We start from the raw sequence: 20,738 nt of genomic DNA, 5'->3' as shown, positions 1-20,738 counted from the left end.
AATATAGTAAAAGAAGCATTTGTGCTCTTCTTTAGCCAATGGCTATTTGCAATTCTATGTAGTTTAGGTTGCATGTAGAATCATTCAAGCTCGACATGATCAATCTTGCTTGTGGAGTGATTCGAATCTCAAACAAGTGTTTGAGATATTTGATCAACAAGAATCATTCAAGCTAGACATGATCGATCTTGCTTGTGGAGTGATTCGAATCTCAATCAAGTGTTCTTGCCTTGAGACAATCGATCAACAAGGTAATCCGAATCTTATTCCCCTTGTATTGATTCCTTATTATATCAAGTAGGTAACATGACTATGTCATAGAAAAATTTTAGGGCGATTAGGTGCTAAATCTGAATCCTGAGCATGGGTTATTATAAAAATACTCAGTAAACAATCTACTTGTAGGTTCTCATCGCATCCTTGACCTATTAGGTACTCGCGGGGTTGAGCATCTAGGGTGCTCGAGGTTTCGAGCAATACTTTGTCACGGATCCACTTTGGGCATGAAGGAGGTGGTTCACTAATTTCTGGCACACAGGTCTTCTAGGTAACAAATCTAATCTCTAAGGTCAACTTACTTTTCTGTTCTTAGACTTAGGTAGCTTGCTTTGTCTATGCAATGTGAAGCCAGTGTCCTCGATCAAGGTGCTACCTCGTAGAACTCTCTCTCTTTAGTGGGGATAGTATGGTGTGTGCTAGTTTGCTCATTTTCTATAGAAGGTTAGCTAAAGAGCCCTTTTCACTAGACCATATAGTCACCTAAAGTTGGGGAGTGACCCCCTGTGCTTGCCAACTACTGAGTCAAATTGTGTGTGGCTCCAAGCCTCCCTATTAGGATGGGTTTATTGTTGTTGTTCTTCCACAAAATTAGTTGCCTAGTCGCCTTGATGCACTACCCTAACAGGTCTATACCTATCTGCTACTTGTGAGATCCCACATTGGGTGGAGATGGGAATGAAGCATTCTTTATAAGAGTGTGAAAACCTCTCCCTAACAGACACATTTTAAAACTGTGAGGCTAACGAGCCCTAACATACGCATTTTAAAACTATGAGGCTAACAAGCCCTAGCAAACCCATTTTAAAATTGTGAGGCTAATGAGCCGAAGCGGACAATATCTGCTAGCAGTGGGCTTGGACCATTACAAATGGTATCAAAGCTAGTTATCAAGCGGTGTGCTAGCGAGGATGATGAACCCCGAAGGGAGGTGTATTGTGAGATCCCACATCGATTGGAGAGGGGGAACGAGTGCCAACGAGGATGCTGAGCCTCGAAAGGGGGTGGATTGTGAGATCCCACATCGATTGGAGAGGAGAACGAGTGCTAGTGAGGATGTTGAGCCCCAAAAGGGAGTGGATTATGAGATCCCACATTAGTCGGAGAGGGAAACGAAACATTCTTTATAAGGATGTGGAAACCTCTCCCTCACACGTGTTTTAAAATCATGAGGCTAATGGACCGAAGCGAACAATATCTGTTAACGATGGACTTGGACCATTACAGTACTGGTACTAGAGTGGATAGGGTAGTGGAGACCCTGATGGCACCATTCTTACACACGGTCAGCAACATATAGGCTACCTTTGTCTTTCTTGTATGACGTAGAGTCTACTAGATTCTTAGGCCTCTAAGTAGTTTAAAACTTGTCTCTTGTTTCCAGGATGTCTAAGACCTACTCCTCGAATTAATCCACTCTTTGGGTGCACACAAGTCTATATATTTGATCGCCGCTCACAATCTTGGGGAGAGGCATGTGACACCATGGGATTGTGACAAATTTATAAGCATGCCACTCTCTAAGGTATATTATGAGACATTTCCAATAGGCAGGTGTAGACATCATTTTGGCAAATGGTCATACATTGTGGTGGAGCCTCCATCTAGTGTCTGATTGACACCAATTTTGGTGAGCTTCCATCTTTTATATAGACGGACTTAACTCTAGAGTTGCATGCCCGAACTCCTTTCTAACTTTAAATTTCAAGTGTAAGGCTTAGACCTTACCCGACCCTTTATCAAGTCTATTTTTGTCCCTCATGTCGATATCATTGCCTCCATCTTGCTTATGTCTCGCTTGACTTCAATGCACATCTATTTGGTGTGTTAGATGATGCACCATTCTCTTCGGTCACATCATGACACTCTTCTATTTTGCACTCATGTGGCCAGATGAGTGCCACCCGCTTGTCACCGTATGAAGGTCACAACATAAGTGATGGTTTTGGGTCGAATCCAACTCACAATCCATCCAAATCCCAAACCCAGAAGTTGGAGCACCCCATGTGAGCTTATTAGGCCCAAGCCTCAACACACATGTCAGCCCACATGCACGCCTTGAACTCCAAGACTCGATTCGCCCACACACGTTAGTAGAGCAGCCAATGTCAAGGAAAAGCACCAGACATGATCCAAGCCTAAAGTCGAGCTTGAGTTGTAAATAAATTTATTATTGAAATGTTTACGAGATAGGTTCAATGAAGTTTATTGATGCAAGACTAACACGACATATGCTGAATCATATTATAAAGCATGCTTTAAATACCATGAAAATGCTATTTGATTGGCAAGGAATTTGTAACGCCCCAGATCCACGCTAGTCGATATTGTCCTCTTTGGGCTTTCCCTCAAGGCTTTAAAATACTAGGGGAAGGTTTCCACACCCTTATAAATGTGGTTTGTTCTCCTCCCCAACTAATGTGGGACATCACAATCCACCCCCTCTTCGGGGCACAGCGTCCTCGCTGGCACTCTTTTCTTCCTCCAATCGATGTGGGACCGCCCCCAAGTCCACCCCCTTTAGGGCCCAGCGTCCTTACTGGCACACCGCCTCATGTCTATCCCGCTTCGGGGAACAGCGAGAAGGCTGACACATCATTCGGTATCTGGATCTAATACCATTTGTAATATCTCAGATCCACCGTTACTAGATATTGTCCTCTTTGGGCTTTCCCTTTCGGGCTTCCCCTCAAGGCTTTAAAATGCTTCTACTAGAGGAAGGTTTCCACACCCTTATAAATGGTGGTTTGTTATCCTCCCCAACCAATGTGAGCACATTACTGAATTTAAGTAAAATTATGCACAGAAATCTCACTAAACTATGATTTTATATACGAGACATCATGCATATGTTGTGTTCATATGTTTATAGATTTACTTATCCACTCGTGTACTATACGAACACGTACCTATGATATATTATTTCATATTCTATTTTTTTTTGTGTTGGTTTTAGCTGCGTGAGAGTGGAGAAGTCTATTGACAAGCTTAGGTTTATAAGAATGATAGTTATCTAATGGATTTATATGCATACGTCTATGCCTAGACTGCATGTAAGAAGTATTATATATAATTAATGTAACGACTCTAATATTTTACCTATTTAATCTAAGGTCATTACCATACTTTGAAATGCAGAATATACATTTAATGGACCCTGTTCATAAATGTTGTTCGCACTCGCCTTTTTATTACCTCAAAAACAAAGATTACAAGGGAAAAAGGGAAACATTATTGAAAGAAAGGAAAAAGCAACAAAACCAAGAATGAATAGTTTATTCTACCCTAAGGTTTATTATGCAAATACATTTCATCCCATTCTAACCTATACTAGAAATGAAAAAAAAAACAACCAACTACCCTATGCATGTGCCACGACCCTGAGGTGTCTGATGCCGTCGTCGTTGTCACATGGGTGCCTTGCCCTTATCTGCAAAAGTAAAGTTGCACGAGGCTTGAGTATTTCTAGAATACTCAGTAAGTGATCCCCCTATCGGGGTTATGCGACAAACACATGCAATGAAATGATGGGACCTATCGTTCCGTTTCGTTTCGTTTCATTTCGTTTTCCCAACGGTGTAGTCCTAATAGGTAATCATGGACGTGTACCATATACTCTACACGCAGCCCATACGTGCGAGTATGGGCTCACCAGCTAGTTTGCACACCGCTGGGCCACTGTCCCTAGCCGGTGGGCATGCTCTGGGGGCCCACCGGGACCCGTTAAAACTAAAACCGTCACGGCAGCGCTATGCAGAGCATAACGATCGTTGTCCTGCCATATGGATGTACGCGTCCGTACCCTCGTGATGGGATAGGGGTATCCCCCCAAATGCATGAACACACAATATGCATGAGGTCCCACTAGTCCTACAGTCATCATTTAATGAGCATAACCCCGCCTCACGTTTTCATGCTTACATGTCATTCTCATTCTCATTTCGTTACATATCATACATATTCCTAGCGGGGTTATGTATCATGCAATTTACCGTATTCCATGTCATGCAATTCATTCAATCACATTCCCATACTCATACAACAAGCCATAATCGTACACGGGTCACACATCGTCACATGCATTCATATCACATCCAATAAGCAGCATAAATAACATACATTCACATTCACATGATTTCGTACTTAAGCATATTAAGCTAGCAAACAATTTAATGGCACATGCATAACCACGGACACATGCCAACATACAGCAATTAATGCGTAACCTACAACAGGTGAGCCACTTACTTGGTAGGCCTTAGCCGAAGTACTCCCTATAATATAACGTAAGCTCCTAGCTCCTCGTGGACGTTCTACACTTCCGTTGGTGGTTGGTTCCTATTGGTTCATGAGTCACTTCCGTCAGTATTCCACAAATAATAATAAATTTCCAACTGGAATTTGTGAAATACGACCTTAACATGTTCCCTTTTACCTTAAACAGGGCCGAAACCAGGTCCGGGTGGGTCGGAACGGTGTCAAACGGGCTGGAAATAGGTATCCCGAGCCGAATAAGCCGCTGGAGCCGAGGAGTCGCCGCCAAGCCGATGAAGCTGCCTGAGCCGAGAGGAGCCGCACTGCAGACGTGACACGTGGCACAATCAGAGGGCGACGCGTGTGCAGGCGTCTCGGGTTGAGGCGCGGGTTAACGGGTCGCTTGCGGGTCTCGGGCCGAACGCGGGTGACGGGCCGCGCGGTGATGGGCCGGCTCGCGGGTGACGGGCCGCGGGGTGATGGGTCGGCTCGCGGGTGAAGGCCGGGTGTTTGGGCTGCGGGTAACGTGGGTTCTGGGTCGACCGAAGGGACGGGGTTCGGTTTGGGTTTTCGGATCTGGATCTTGGGTCGGACTTCGTCCTCTTCGCCCGACTCCTGCGCAATTTTCCAGCAGTCTCTCTCTCTCCTCGACAACGTCGTCCCGACGTCCCTTTTTCCTCTTTTTTTCCCTCGTTCCCGAGCTTATCCTTCACCCTAACCCGTTTTTAGTACAGATTTCGTTGGTAAGGGCCTCGCACTCCCGGATCTAGAGAAGCTCGAAAGTCCGCCGTTCCGTCTTCCTTGCCGACGGTGTTCAGCGTACGGGATTCGTCTAAAACCTACTCCTGATGTGTGTAAAGGGTTCTGGGATTACCTTTGTGGTGTGAAATGGGAGTTTTCGACGTCGATTCGTACGGTTGGGCTTCGCCGGAGTTCCGTCGGTTTTCTGTTCTCTCTCCTTTTTCCTTGCCGTTTTCGTTTCTTTGCAGGTGCTTTCAGGGTGGCTGAAGGTCGGGGATGCGATTTGTGGCATCCCAGCCCTCGGCCGCCCTTTGTGGGTCGTGTGCGAGCGAAAACTCGGGCGTTCGCCGAAGTTTTGGGCTCTGCCGATGACCATCATTTTTTTTTTTTTTTTGGTTCCGATACAATTAAAATTAGAACCTACATGAAAACATATTTATATTTGAATTAATTCAGGCCCATTTGCAGGCCCATTTGGGCTCGAAGCCCAGCCCAACAAAATGAACTCCGATTAGAATCCAGTAAAAAGCTTTCATCCCCATCCCAAAAACCCTAAACCCTAAACCCTACACCGTCGCTTTCTCTCATCTCATCTCAACTCCGGCAGCTGACGCCTTCAGTCAACTTCTTTAGTGTACCTCTGGTTTTCTTCCCATGGCGTCCACGTATCTTCTATATGAATCTGCTTCTGGTTATGCTCTCTTTCATGCCCATGGCCTCGACGAAATTGGCCAGAACACTGAAGCTGTTCGGAGCTCCGTCTCCGACCTCAACCGCTTCGGCAAGGTCGTCAAACTTGCCGCATTCCACCCATTCGAGTCCGCTCTCGATGCGCTTAAGCAATGCAACTCGGTCTCCGAAGGTAAATAACTCCCTCATCGACTCAATCTACCATGCAGTCGTTTGATTTTCGGTTTCAATCGTTTCCTCGAATCAATTGTATTATTGGTTCTTCGTATACCACGTTGAATCTTTTCAGTTTCCGTTGCAAATAATGTATTGGTAAATGGCAGGGCTTATGACTGATGAGTTGAGGAGTTTTCTGGAAATTAATCTTCCGAAAGTTAAGGAAGCTAAGAAGGCCAAGTTCGTTTTGGGACTAGCTGAACCCAAAATTGGGTCGAATATCTTTGAAGAAACTAAAATCCCATGTCAAAGTAATGAGTTTGTTTTGGAGCTGCTTCGGGGTGTGCGTCTACACTTCGACAAATTCATAAAGGACCTCAAGGTTTGCCTGCTCGGCTGCTCCTACTATTTCACTTTGGTTTCTTGCAGTATTGATTTGTATCTACAGTCGAATTACTTTTTTTCCTCTAACCGTTTTTTTGTATCTACAGTCAGCAGATTTGGAGAAGGCCCAGCTTGGTCTCGGACACAGTTACAGTCGAGCAAAGGTCAAGTTCAATGTTAATCGTGTTGATAACATGGTGATTCAAGCAATCTTCCTTCTTGACACTCTAGACAAGGACATTAATTCCTTCTCCATGAGAGTCAGGTATTTTAATAAACTAGCAGCATCAGTTTTTGAGGAAGCTTTAAAATCTGGAGAAAAGCTTACTTTTGTTTCTCTCTTTCAAGATGGTGATTTTGGATGCTATTTTTACGATCTTTGTTTCTCTGGGAAATCACGAGTCTTCGTCATCAATTACTTCATGTTTACTTTTATGCTGCAGAGAGTGGTATTCATGGCATTTCCCTGAGTTGGTGAAGATTGTGAGTGACAATTATCTTTATGCCAAAGTTTCTAAATTCATCGAGGACAAATCGAAGTTGGCAGAAGATAAAATCCCTGGTTTGATTGACATTATTGGTGATGAAGATAAAGCAAAGGAGATTGTTGAAGCAGCCAAAGCCTCCATGGGTATATCTCTGGGTTCATTTCATTTTCCTTCAATTTTTGTTGTTTTTCCGATACTTGATTTGGTAATTGTCTATATACTGCAGGCCAAGATTTGTCTCCAATTGACTTGATCAATGTTCAGCAATTTGCACAGAGGGTGATGGATCTATCTGAATACAGGAAGAAGCTATTTGATTACCTAGTTTCTAAAATGAATGATATTGCTCCCAATTTGGCCTCTTTGATTGGTGAAGTTGTTGGGGCCCGTTTGATTTCTCATGCCGGTAGTCTCACGAATTTGGCCAAGTGCCCTTCTTCCACCCTTCAGATTCTTGGTGCCGAGAAAGCACTCTTCAGGTTTGTGTCTTCCTCTGTTTTGAAATAGTGTAAGCATCATTTCCTCTTTAAGATCATAATGCCATGGGTTCTAATTTTTAAATATTTTATTAGTAAAACTATAGAAATGTAGCCACTTAATTCTTAAGTATATTCATGCCATGAAAGTAAAGTATTATTACTAGTTGAGATTTGTTTAATAAAATGCTGGTCCAATAAATACATTTTTTTTTTCTATTCAGGGCTTTGAAAACAAAGGGAAACACCCCTAAATATGGTCTGATCTTCCATTCTTCTTTCATTGGGCGAGCGTCTGCACGGAACAAAGGCCGAATGGCTCGTTATCTTGCTAACAAATGTTCAATTGCATCACGGATTGATTGCTTCGCAGGTAATTACTGTGTAACCAACCTTTGTTGTGTAGTTTTCTGCATAATACAGTGGACTATTTTCTATAATAAGTTATGGCTACCAGTTGCTGGGTCTGATTTATAATCTTGTATTGCCATTTAGAGAAGAGTACCACAACCTTTGGGGAAAAACTTCGTGAGCAAGTTGAAGAGCGCCTGGACTTTTATGACAAGGGAATCGCACCTCGTAAAAACATAGATGTTATGAAGGATGCAATTGAAAGTGCAGATAACAAAGGTATATATAATGCTAACAAAGGTATATATAATGCTATGATTGTGACTGTTCACCTTAAGAATGGTCAATATTTGTTTGAGATAGTGTGGCTCTGCAACCATAGTTTTTCATGCTTAAATGTTTCTTTCTATCACTTTTATTTCTGGAAGATGCTGGAGTTGTGGAGAAGTAGGAGTACTACCTTGTTCACACTATGACTTTTTCTTTTATAATAATTCATGAACATTGGTGAATTCCACATGTTTTTAAAATGGATCCTTCGTTATTTTTTATGTGATAACGATGTGACTAACAGTTGATGGAAGGGAATATTTATCTTCCATGATATATACCTACCTACCTTACCTATGTTTGTATGTTTTGGGTATGGTTGATGTTTTGAGCACTTGACACTGATGAAAAATATTGTGGCAGCAACTGATATGGATATAGAAGAAGTGCCAAGTGAAGCCTCAGGGAAAAAGAACAAGAAAAAGAAATCGAAAGGCAATGCGAACGGTGAGGTAGCGGGTGAGAACAGTGATGTTGGGGAGGATGTGAAATCGGAAAAGAAGAAAAAGAAGGAGAAGCGAAAGTTGGATAGGAAAACAGAGGAGGAGGGTTCAGAAGACATAAATGGAGTAAAGGGAGAGGAAGAAGCAGGGAAGAAGAAGAAGAAGAAAAAGAAGAGCAAGGAGGAAAAGGTGGTGGTGGTGGTGGATCATGTAGAAGATGGTAAGAAGAAAAAGAAGAAAAAGTTGAGAAGGGAAGAAGAAGAAGATGATGATGATGAATAGGTTGTTATGAAATGTGGCTGTGGCTCTTTTTGATGTTCGATCCACAGTTTGGTTTGGCCCTTCCCTTATGAATGGATGAAATTATTGTATTCTTCTCTTAAATTTGTTTGATTGATTGAGCTGTTGTTTATCTTTAGTATAAAAGATTATCTTACAAGATGAGTTCCCTTTATTTCTATTTCTCCATGCACTTCTCATCTAACATATTCACCTAAAAGCTAGCTTCTTATACACTAATTATGCAACAATCTCATCAACCGACTGATTTTCGCAATCCATGAGTCACTCTAGGTCTTTAAAACTTGTCTCTTACGAAAAAGTCTTCATACCTGTATAAAGGGTATGCTCTTTATATTACACCAATCGATAAGAGATTAGAGATTACAACACACTTTGTAGAATACTAGTACTTTGTATTTCTTGTGGGATGATAAGAATACTGGTACTTCGTATTTCTTGTAGGATGATAACTTAGGTAGGGTAAGTAGTTCTGGGGGATGATAACCTAGGTAGGGTAACCTCTTTGTATTTCTTGAGGTCAAGGGGCGGAGAAGGGTATTTATAGGTAGGTAGAGGGGTATTTCAATCTAGGTCTAACAAATCTAAATTAATCCGTCTAGGTCTTTCCTAAAATATGTAGATCTCTTCCTTACACTATCTCGTTATCTTTATTCTAAAATACTTCAATCATAAATATAAATGAGGTTCCTCGTACGATTATTGGATGTGACTCTATTGGGCTAGTGATGATATTTTGGGCTCATACAATTGACCCTATTAGACTAGTGATGATATTTTGGATTTATACAATTATTAGGCTTGACTATCGAACTAGTGATGATATATTAACACTAATAAATTGTTGTGAGGCATGTATTTTCAATTTGTTGTTTCATGGTTGCTATGTTATTACCGTCCCATTATGTTTGGTGAGATTTCATTAATGTCATGTATGATAAGTATGAATGAGTGAAATAGCACGAAAATATACAAACGTCTCATAGAAACTTTATGTCATGATATGCAAAAAAGTATAATGTATATCATCTCATTGAATCATTCTTTTCATACGTGTTATATATCTCTTGGAAAGCGTGAGCATGCACTAGCCCATTTTCTAATCTAGAAGATAACTATCTCGTAGTATCATCTACGAACCATGGGTAGATAAGTACGGTACACTTCTCTCGAAAAGAATAATACAAAATAATATATATTTTGTAAAAAAATATTTTAGCAAAGTTGCAGAGTAAAAAATATCTTTAGAAGAGAGAGAAAGAGAGAGAGAGAGAGAGAGACGTGGAGAGAGTGAAAAATAGAGAGGGGGTATCGTGTCACCAAAGAAGAAGGACTCAGCTCCTGGTGTTCCTTAAACCCCATTTGTTTGGGCGTTTATTTGTGGGTTTAGGGTTCTGGCAATGCCGTCTAGGGTTTTTCCTCCCTTTTCTTATCCCTTTTCTTATCCCTTCTCTCTCCCTCTCTTCCTCTGTCGGTTCCTCTCCCTCTCCCTCTTCTCTTTTTCCACTCACTAATGATCATCTTCACTTTTCCTCGCAATACCTCCAAATGGGTATGATGGAGGTCACACAAAAGGTTGGTTTCACAGCGCTTCATACTAATCTAATCCCCTCTTCTCTGTTTTCCACAACTGAGGGAGCAATCATTACATTAATTCCACTTCTCTTCTTCAGGGGCTGTTGCTGAGGACCCAACTCCAGGACCAGACCAACAAATGCTGTGTTGATTGCAACACTACCAAGACTCCTTTGTGGCGTGGAGGCCCTGCTGGTCCTAAGGTCTCTCTTATCGCCCTTTTTCTTCTTTTTCCCTCTGTTTTCATCTTCTGTTTCATCTTCAGCTTCTTCTTAGTATGTCAGATTCATGGTTTCTTTCTGATTATTCATTTCTTCTGGGTTTTTTTTTTTCGTATCCAATATCGTTTTAGCTTTCTGTTCTGTTTCTGGTTATGTTCTTCTTAATTCTTGAAACTGGGTTTCTACTCTGTTCATGTACCTGTTCTTCTTCCACCATTTTGTTTCATTTCTACTCTGTTCTGTTTCAGATTCATGGTTTGTTTGATTTTTAGCTTCTGATATGGATTCATGTCCGTCTTTGGTTCTATTTGTATTGGGTTTCTCCACTATCTATCAAACCTATCTACCCATTTCCGCAACTGTTCTTAATGTTCATCTATTTTCTCATCAATACATTCATAGTTCTCTCTAGTTTTTTTTCTACTTATTCCTCGTATTTAGCTTCTAAAGAATGAAAAACTCAAAAAGAAAAACCTCTGTTCCCCTATATGGGATTTTTGCAGTCACTGTGTAACGCATGTGGGATCAGGTTTAGAAAGAGAAGAATATCCACAAACAGAGGATATGTGAGGAAGAAGGAGAGACCTAATAGCTCCACCGCGATGGGGGCAGTGTCAGCCACCACTTCTTCTTCCAGTGGCACAACGGCCATCAATACCACCACCAGCGGTGGCGGTAGTGGAGATGGGGAGGAGGATTTGGGGGAATGTAGGTCATTGAGGATGAGGGTGATGATGCCCTTCAGGGAGGAGGTGGTGGTGGTGCAGAATGCGTCATCGGTTCAGAAACAGGGGAAGCTTGGGGAGGAGGAGCAGGCGGCGGTGCTGTTAATGGCGCTGTCTTGTGGTTCTGTGTTCGCCTGAGGAAGAGGAGGAAGAAGGTATAGAAGTAGAAGAGTTCTAACAAATACTAATTACACCAACAACAGCAGCACCTCATTACCTGTGCTAGTTTGTCACTTTCTTTTGGATGAATCTCTAAATTAATGAGATGGAAGAAACCCAAAATAGTAGGAATTGGGTTTGTTTTCAAAAGGATAGTTCTAGGAAAATCAAGAACGGAGATTATTAGGAAATTCAAGATCATATTTTGTGCAGTTGTAGTATCCTTCTGTTCTTTAGTTCATGTCTGTAAATATATGTTGATCTTGAAGAACCACAGGTATTGTTTTCAAGCTTTCAATCATAGATTACTCGTATTAACCTTTGTACTTTCATGAATACATCTAATTTCATTCTTAACACATTGGCATGGTTAGACGAACACGACTCTCCACAATGGTACGATATTGTCACTTGGCTCTCCTTAATCGATCCAACACTTCTCCTCGAACAAAGTACGCCTCTCCTTAATCGAGGCTCGACTCCTTTTCTTTTGGAGTTCTTTGTTCAACATTTAGGGATTTACCGATCTATTAGCACAACTAAGTTTAAGGCATGACTCTGATACCATGTTAGATAAATACGACTCTCCACAATGGTATGATATTGTCCACTTTGAGCATAAGCTCTCGTGACTTTGCTTTGGGCTTTTCCAAAAAGGCCTTATTTCAATGGAGAGAGTATTCATTCCCTAAATTAGTCTACGGGCGGCTTTCATCATCCATCCAACCGACATCTTTTCCAATCTGGGACTAAGGCATTTTAGTAGTATAAAGCCACTTATGTTGTTTACCAACTTGAAAAAATAAAACTATTTAAAATCAAATGATTATTTACCCAAGACGTTCTTAAATGTCGATGGTTTGAATCATGTTAAAATATGTTTTAATTTGGAGATTCGATCTACGTGGGCTATGGTTAATTTGATTTTTGGTTGTTTAGAGTGATTAACATAATCTATCGAGAAATGTATTAGAGAAACATTGGTGTCGTTGCTGTTGTTTGTGAGCCAATAAACTTGGTAGAAGAAGTTACTAACGGCTAACGCATTAGTGACCTACTTAGGAAGATAAAGATTGAATCTGCGTTAGTGACCTACTTAGGAAGATAAAGACTGAATAAGATTGCAAGAGGTTTTTAAATTGAGGAGAAAGTTCAGTAAACTTGTTAGTTCTTTCCTTATTCCAAGAAATTCTCTCTTCAAGTTGTTTTTTGTGATTCATTTTGTTTGTTTGGGTATATTATGATTATGGGGTACGTCGAACATTTGGTATAAGAGCTAGGATGTCGAAACAAGTGTCGCCATTACACAAAGTCGCTGAAGGAAATATGACGATGATAAAGAGCAGAAAGAAGGGGAGTGTAACACTCTAGCACTTGCTATTCATGAGAGTAATTAGGCAACATGGTCAATAAATATGCGTGTTAACTTGTAGGCACAAGGCAGGTGGGACGCCATCGGGCATGGTAACGTTGAGGAGGATAAAGATAGGATGACTCTTGCTGCCATTTACTAAGAAGTCCTAGAAGACGTCCTTCTCATGTTGGCAGAGAAGGACTGAGCAAAGGCAGCATGGAAGATGCTACTAACATTGCATGTGGGTATAGAATGTATCAAGGAAGCAAAGGTGCAGATCTTGAAGATTCAGTTCGAGACTATTTACACGAAGGACGGTGAGTCAATAAACGACTTTGCCATGAAGTTGACGACGACCGTCACAATATTCATTCATTAGGCGACTAGGTGGAGGAGATGTTCATCGTCAAGAAGTTTCTTCGAGTTGTCCCCCTCGAGATTCATGCATATTGTTATCTCCATTGGGCAGTTTGTCGGCCTTAATAACATGTCAGTTGAGGAGGTTGTTGGTTGTTTCAAGGTCTATAGGAGATACTTCATGGCTACGATGATAGAGAGGAAGAGAAACATCTCTTACTGACACATGAGGAGTGGCTCACACGGACCAAATGGGAAGATGCAGTTGATTCTTCATTTTTCAGGTACAAATAAACATGACTGCCACAACAATGAAAGTAGAGGTCGTGACGGCATACGTGGTGGCAAAGGAGTTCGTAATAGTAATAGCCCAAAAATAAATAGAGAAATAAACTAATAAAAATAATTATAAAAATAGTTAAAATAATAATAATAATAAATTAATTAAAAAAAAAAAAAAAAAAAAACCTTTCCCCACTTGATATGAACCACGACCAAGGAATTTCCATACCTCAAGGTCCAATTACAAGGACGAGAGCCAAGAAGCTACAACAAACTTTATACAGTTATATTCAAGCTATGGTGAGCTCATCAAAGGAAATTCTAGAAGACGCTGGAGACCTCCCTTATATGTTGTGCAAAGTTGAGGTTCAAGAAAGAGATGAATTAAATGCACTTTAAGTTGCATTTAATGAACTCCGCTAAATTTATCAAATAGTCCAAAGATGACTAATAAGCACATTTTATTATTTGCATTATTTAATTATAGTTTAACTATTTGTTTGTCATATTTAAGCTAGTTTTAAATATAGGAGTTCAGGTTATATTGTAACCCACATAGGTTACTATATTCCACCATTAACTAGCCATTTAAATATGGAGGGTATGGGTATTTCTCATTTACTAGCCCATTTAATTTGGGAGTTATGTATGACATAGGTTAAGGTTGTAAAGGCTATATAAAGCCTTCTTTTCTTTGATTAGACATCAGATTTTGGAATTAAGAATAGAATTTCTATTTTAGCTTTGTTGAGAGCTAAACTTTCTTTGCAAATTCTTGTGTTTAGAACTTGCATGTAGAGTCATTCAAGTGGTATTGATCAAACCTCTTGTGGAGTGATTCGAATCACAAGTTTAGAAACGAGTTTTCTTTACTCTTGATCTTGATCATCAAGGTAATCCGTTCCATACTTTCCCTTGGGTTGATTTCCATATCATTTTGGTATCAGAGCTTTAGGCTCAAGATCGGATATATGTTTCATTGCGCTTATCTCTTTTAATTTTCTTATAATTTTTTTTTCTCAGTTTGTGTAGAATGTTCATGTTCTATCACAAAAATATATAACAAAAAAAAAAAAAAATTCTTATGTTCTTTAAAGTGTTAGATCTGGATCTTATCAACACATTGTTCTTCTTTAAGATCTTCTAAATCAATTTTCTTGTTGGTAAATTGTTTAGATTTTGCCAATCAGAAGAAAAAAAAAAACCATTGAAATAAAGAAAGCATATGATTGTTAAATGTCTTTCTTTTTTCCTCTTGATTACTATATGTAACTCTCATATGTTACTACGTCTAAATTAGTCCTTAATCATTTTCTTTCTTTAATTCGTTTCTTTGTCGTTATTCGGATTGCTCCTTCAATACCCTTGTTTATGTGTTGAGTGTGCTGTCTATTCACCTTGAATTGCACTTAGCTCTATAACATAGCTTGTCTCACATCCCAATTTGTTTTTTTTTGGAGTGTGATTTGTGTGTGCTCAATTGTGAGGGTGAGTTTGTAAGGGAGTGACACATTGCTTCGAGTGTTGAGTGCTAAACACGAGTGAACTACATTTACGAGTGAATACACGTGAGGGAGCGCTTGTGAGGTCCTTTTTTTTCTTTTACCTTTCTTTTGTAGCATGGAAAATCCAGACGACAATACTAACATTACTGATGCACGATTGAGAGAAGCACAACAACGAACCATGGAAAGACTAATTCGAGGAATAGAAGAGTTGACTGATCGAATAGGAAGATTGGAGATTCAAAATCAAGCACGACAGAGGATTCCACAACCTACGCCCTCAACCGATTCATATGAAGGCGACAATTCTGATCACCACGAGGATAATCCACATGCGGTTGGTCCTGGCTTGATGCGAGGGAGAGACCATGGAAGAAGGTATCATAATTTACAACGAGTTCCTTATGATGATAGAATTGATCGTAACGTGGGGAGCATCAAATTAAAACTTTCCAAGTTTTATGGCAAAACCGATCCAGAGGAGTACCTTCAATGGGAGAAAACGGTGGAGTCGGTGTTCAACTGTCATAATTTTAGTGATGAAAAGAAGGTACTGTTATGCATTGCTCAATTCAAACAATATGCTCAAATTTGGTGGGATAAATTGATGTCAAGTAGGAGAAGAAATCTTGAAGCACCAATTGATTCATGGGTCGAGTTCAAAGAGTCCATGAGGAAGCGTTTTGTTCCACAATATTTTCAACGGGACATGACGCAAAAGCTTCAAGCGTTGAAACAAGGACGCAAATCTGTGGAGGATTATTACAAGGAGATGGATACATTGATGGATCGACTTGAACTCGATGAGAACATGGAGGCTCTCATGGCGCGGTTTCTTAATGGGTTAAACACAGAGATTGCAGACAAGACTGATTTACAGCCTTATTCTAATATTGAGGAGTTGTTGCACATTGCAATTAAGATCGAGAGGCAAATCCAACGAAGGTCTCAACGGTATTCTTCTAAAACTTTTCCCAATTCTACTTCTACATGAAAAAAGGATAGTAAGAACATTGATTATAAGCATAGAAATCAAGAGATTAATGAGAAGCCTCAAGCTAAATTTGAGAAAGGGGAGAGTTCTAGAACAGGGAAAGAAAAAGTCGAAAAGTCTAATGTTCGAAATAGGGATTTAAAGTGTTGGAGATGTCAAGGGGTAGGACACTATAGTAGAGATTGCCCAAATGCAAGAATTATGACCATCAAGGAGGGAGAAATTGTTACGGATGACGAGGCACATGACGACATAAATGAGGAAACCGATGAGAGTGAGGAGTTTAGTGAAGAGGACCCTACACATATATCTTTGGTTACTCGACGAGCTCTAAACACCCACATTAAGGAGGACGGCCTAGACCAAAGGGAGAACTTGTTTCAAACTCGGTGTCTTGTTCAATCTGTACATTGTAGTGTTGTCATTGATAGCGGTAGTTGCACCAATGTTGTGAGTTCCATTCTGGTCAAAAGACATAATTTAAAGACACAACCACATCCAAGACCCTACAAGCTTCAATGGTTGAATGATTGTGGGGAAGTACGGGTAACTCAACAAACTCTTGTTTCTTTTACTATTGGAAAATATGTTGATGATGTTTTATGTGATGTTGTATCCATGCATGTTGGAGATTTACTACTGGGGAGGCCATGGCAATTTGATCGTCGGGTAATGTATGATGGGTATGCAAATCGATACTCCTTTACTCACAACGGTAGAAAAACTACTCTTATCCCATTGTCTCCAAAAGATGTATTTATTGATCATTGCAAACTTGAAAAGAAAAGGCAAGAGGCTGATGCAAAAGCAGAGATTGAAAAAGAATCAAGTGAAAAAAAGAGCTTGAGTGAAAAGCAAGAGAGTAACACTCAGCCTAGAGAAAAAAAAGAGAGAAAAGCCAAATCAGTAAGCTTGTATGTTAGATCAAGTGAGGCTAGGAATGTTTTGCTCTCTAACCAGACTATTCTTGTACTTATGTGCAAGGGGTCTTGTTACTTTACTAACATGCTTAACCCTTCTTTGCCTAGTGATTTTGTTGTGCTTTTGCAAGAGTTTGAACATTTATTTTCCGAGGAGATGCCTAGTAGTTTGCCACCACTTAGAGGGATTGAACACAAGATTGACTTCATTCCTGGCGCGCCCATTCCAAACCGACCAGCTTATAGGACTAATCCAAAAGAGGCTGAAGAGATACAAAGGCAAGTAAGTGAACTCCTTGCTAAAGGGTATGTACGTGAAAGTTTGAGTCCTTGTTCTGTTCCAGTTATTCTTGTACCTAAGAAAGATGGTTCTTGGCGTATGTGTGTTGATTGTAGGGCTATAAACAAGATAACTATAAAGTATAGGCATCCAATTCCCAGATTAGATGATATGCTTGATGAATTGCATGGATGTAGTCTTTTTACTAAGATTGATTTAAAATCGGGTTATCATCAAATTCGCATGCATATTGGGGATGAGTGGAAAACAGCTTTTAAAACCAAGTATGGTCTTTATGAATGGTTGGTTATGCCTTTTGGATTAACTAATGCACCTAGTACATTCATGAGACTAATGAATCAGGTCTTACGAGAATACTTAGGTAAGTTTGTGGTTGTTTATTTTGATGACATCCTTGTTTACTCTAAATCTTTAGATGATCATATTACCCATGTACGCAATGTTTTGACTACTTTAAGAAACGAATGTTTGTACGTAAATTTAAAGAAATGTAGCTTTTGCATGGAAAAAGTTAAACTTTCTTGGGTTTGTAGTTTCATCTAATGGTGTTGAGGTTGATGAGGAGAAAGTGAAGGCTATAAAAGATTGGCCTACACCGAAAAATGTAAGTGAGGTAAGAAGTTTTCATGGTCTTGCAAGTTTCTACCGTAGGTTCATTAAAAATTTTAGTACAATTACTTCACCCTTGAATGAACTTGTTAAGAAAAATGTATCCTTTATATGGGAAAAAGATCAAGAACTTGCTTTTAATACTTTGAAAGAAAAATTGAGTTTTGCTCCCTTGCTTGCATTACCTAATTTTGAGTCTACTTTTGAAATTGAATGTGATGCTAGTGGAGTAGGGATAGGTGCTGTATTAATGCAAAATCAAAGACCTTTAATGTTCTTTAGTGAGAAGTTGACTGGTGCATCTTTGCGGTATCCAACTTATGACAAAGAGCTTTATGCTTTGGTTCGTGCATTGCAAACCTGGCAACATTATCTTTGGCCTAAGGAGTTCATTATTCATACGGATCATGAAAGTTTAAAGCATTTGAGAGTATAAAATAAACTCAACAGACGACATGCTAAGTGGTTAGAATTTATTGAAACATTCCCGTATGTCATAAAATATAAACAAGGAAAGGAGAACATTGTAGCAGATGCTTTATCACGAAGGTATGTCCTCCTCAATACTTTGAATGCTAGGTTGTTGGGTTTTGAACACATAAAGGATTTGTATCAACATGACATGTTCTTTGCTCCTTTTGTTGAATCTTGTGAAAAAGGACTCATTGTGGATAATTACTTGTTGTTAGATGGATTTTTGTTCCGAAAAGGCAAACTTTGCATACCATCTTGTTCCATCCGTGAGCTACTTGTGAGGGAAGCTCATGGAGGTGGTTTAATGGCACACCATGGAGTTTCTAAAACTTATGATATGCTCTCTGAACATTTTTTTTGGCCTAAAATGAGACATGATATTCATAAAGTTTGTGGTCGTTGCATAGCATGTAAACAAGCTAAGTCTAGGCTTCAACCACATGGTTTATACTCCCCATTATCAGTTCCTAATGGTCCATGGATTGATATATCAATGGATTTTGTTTTAGGTTTACCTAGGACTAGGAAAGGTTATGATAGCATTTTTGTTGTGGTTGATCGATTTAGTAAAATGGCTCATTTTATTCCTTGTCACAAAACTGATGATGCAAAACATATTGCAGACCTGTTCTTTAGGGAAGTTGTACGATTGCATGGCATTCCTAAAAGTATCGTTAGTGATCGTGATGTAAAATTTTTAAGCCACTTTTGGCATGTTTTATGGGGTAAGTTAGGAACTAAGCTAGTATATTCAACTACTTGTCATCCTCAAACGGATGGACAAATTGAAGTTGTTAACAGAACCATGACTGCTATGCTTAGGGCTATTATTGATAAGAATCTTAAGACTTCGGAGGATTGTTTGCCATTTATAGAATTTGCATATAATAGGGTTGTTCATAGCACTACTAAATGCACACCTTTTGAAATTGTTTATGGCTTTAATCCTTTAACCCTTATTGACTTGTTACCCATACCGTCAAAAGAGTTTGTGAATTTTGATGCAAATGCCAAGGTTGAGTTTGTTCATAAACTGCACAAGCAAGTGACAGAACAAATTGAGAAACAAAATTCCAAGGTTGCCACCCGAATTAATAAAGGACGTAAGATTGTCATCTTCAAGCCAGGAGATTGGGTTTGGGTGCATTTCCGAAAAGAAAGATTTCCTACTCAAAGAAAATCTAAGCTTTTACCACGAGGAGATGGACCTTTTCAAGTTCTTGAGCGCATCAACGACAATGCTTATAAAATTGATTTACCAAGTAAGTACGGTGTTAGTGCAACTTTTAATGTTGTTGATTTGAGCCCTTTTGATGTAGGTGATGGCTTGGATTCGAGGACGAATCCTTCTCAAGAGGGGGAGAATGATATGAACCACGACCAAGGAATTTCCATACCTCAAGGTCCAATTACAAGGACGAGAGCCAAGAAGTTACAACAAACTTTATACAGTTATATTCAAGCTATGGTGAGCTCATCAAAGGAAATTCTAGAAGACGCTGGAGACCTCCCTTATATGTTGTGCAAAGTTGAGGTTCAAGAAAGAGATGAATTAAATGCACTTTAAGTTGCATTTAATGAACTCCACTGAATTTATCAAATAGTCCAAGGATGACTAATAAGCACATTTTATTATTTGCATTATTTAATTATAGTTTAACTATTTGTTTGTCATATTTAAGCTAGTTTTAAATATAGGAGTTAAGGTTATATTGTAACCCCCATAGGTTACTATATTCCACCCTTAACTAGCCATTTAAATATGGAGGGTATGAGTATTTCTCATTTACTAGCCCATTTAATTTGGGAGTTATGTATGACATAGGTTAAGGTTGTAAAGGCTATATAAAGCCTTCTTTTCTTTGATTAGACATCAGATTTTGGAATCAAGAATAGAATTTCTATTTTAGCTTTGTTGAGAGCTAAACTTTCTTTGCAAATTCTTGTGTTTAGAACTTGCATGTAGAGTCATTCAAGTGGTATTGATCAAACCTCTTGTGGAGTGATTCGAATCACGAGTTTCGAAACGAGTTTTCTTTACTCTTGATCTTGATCATCAAGGTAATCCGTTCCATACTTTCCGTTGGGTTGATTTCCATATCACCACTCCTCTCTGCTAACCTCTCATCCATTCCCACAATTATCTCTCTTGAACCTATCCTTATGCCAGAAAGTAACAGTTACTGTAAAAAAGAAACATAAAATCAATAATAGTAAGATTTAATTGAGAAAAAAAAAAAAAGAGAATGACCTTTAGGGAATTGGGATTCATAGGAGATTTACGCGAAGATAGATCCGATAGATCCGATCAACAAGTATATATTAAATCTTTATTTTCTTTTATCCTATATTTTTTTTAGAAATCACAACTAG

General features: G+C 39.4%; 2 protein-coding genes across 3 annotated transcripts; both read left to right on the top strand.

Moving 5' to 3' along the window:
* Window positions 1-5,813: 5,813 nt before the first annotated feature.
* LOC111437808 (nucleolar protein 56-like) lies at window positions 5,814-9,043 on the top strand. Of its 2 annotated transcripts, none has more exons than XM_023075900.1 (8): window positions 5,814-6,133; window positions 6,285-6,499; window positions 6,609-6,766; window positions 6,945-7,132; window positions 7,216-7,468; window positions 7,690-7,838; window positions 7,961-8,095; window positions 8,510-9,043. In XM_023075900.1, exons 1-8 carry the CDS (start codon window positions 5,926-5,928, stop codon window positions 8,869-8,871), a joined length of 1,668 nt encoding a protein of 555 aa, XP_022931668.1. In that variant the 5' UTR covers window positions 5,814-5,925; the 3' UTR covers window positions 8,872-9,043. The 2 variants fall into 2 exon arrangements, with proteins under 2 accessions (XP_022931668.1, XP_022931669.1); XM_023075901.1 differs by lacking the exon at window positions 8,510-9,043 and adding an exon at window positions 8,269-8,375 and having other exon boundaries at window positions 7,961-8,210.
* Window positions 9,044-10,210: 1,167 nt separating this feature from the next.
* Window positions 10,211-11,895, top strand: LOC111437809 (GATA transcription factor 16-like). The gene is made up of 3 exons (XM_023075902.1): window positions 10,211-10,464; window positions 10,563-10,667; window positions 11,189-11,895. The coding sequence occupies exons 1-3, from the start codon at window positions 10,438-10,440 to the stop codon at window positions 11,546-11,548; spliced, it is 492 nt and encodes a 163-aa protein (XP_022931670.1). The 5' UTR covers window positions 10,211-10,437; the 3' UTR covers window positions 11,549-11,895.
* Window positions 11,896-20,738: the final 8,843 nt, after the last annotated feature.

The sequence above is a fragment of the Cucurbita moschata genome, unplaced genomic scaffold (genome assembly GCF_002738365.1).
Source record: "Cucurbita moschata cultivar Rifu unplaced genomic scaffold, Cmos_1.0 Cmo_Scf00066, whole genome shotgun sequence".
Lineage (NCBI taxonomy): Eukaryota > Viridiplantae > Streptophyta > Magnoliopsida > Cucurbitales > Cucurbitaceae > Cucurbita > Cucurbita moschata.
This window is presented reverse-complemented; position numbering and strand designations above follow the sequence as displayed.

What these genes read in the sequence shown, in the direction of transcription:
- LOC111437809 (XM_023075902.1), top strand. Translation starts at nt 10,438, where the DNA reads ATGGGTATGATGGAGGTCACACAAAAG. An exon ending in TGATGGAGGTCACACAAAAG is followed by an intron (nt 10,465 to 10,562) that starts GTTGGTTTCACA and finishes TCTCTTCTTCAG; the next exon opens with GGGCTGTTGCTGAGGACCCA. An exon ending in GAGGCCCTGCTGGTCCTAAG is followed by an intron (nt 10,668 to 11,188) that starts GTCTCTCTTATC and finishes GGATTTTTGCAG; the next exon opens with TCACTGTGTAACGCATGTGG.
- LOC111437808 (XM_023075900.1), top strand. Translation starts at nt 5,926, where the DNA reads ATGGCGTCCACGTATCTTCTATATGAATCTGCTTCTGGTTATGCTCTC. An exon ending in GCCGAGAAAGCACTCTTCAG is followed by an intron (nt 7,469 to 7,689) that starts GTTTGTGTCTTC and finishes TTTTCTATTCAG; the next exon opens with GGCTTTGAAAACAAAGGGAA. An exon ending in TGAAAGTGCAGATAACAAAG is followed by an intron (nt 8,096 to 8,509) that starts GTATATATAATG and finishes ATATTGTGGCAG; the next exon opens with CAACTGATATGGATATAGAA.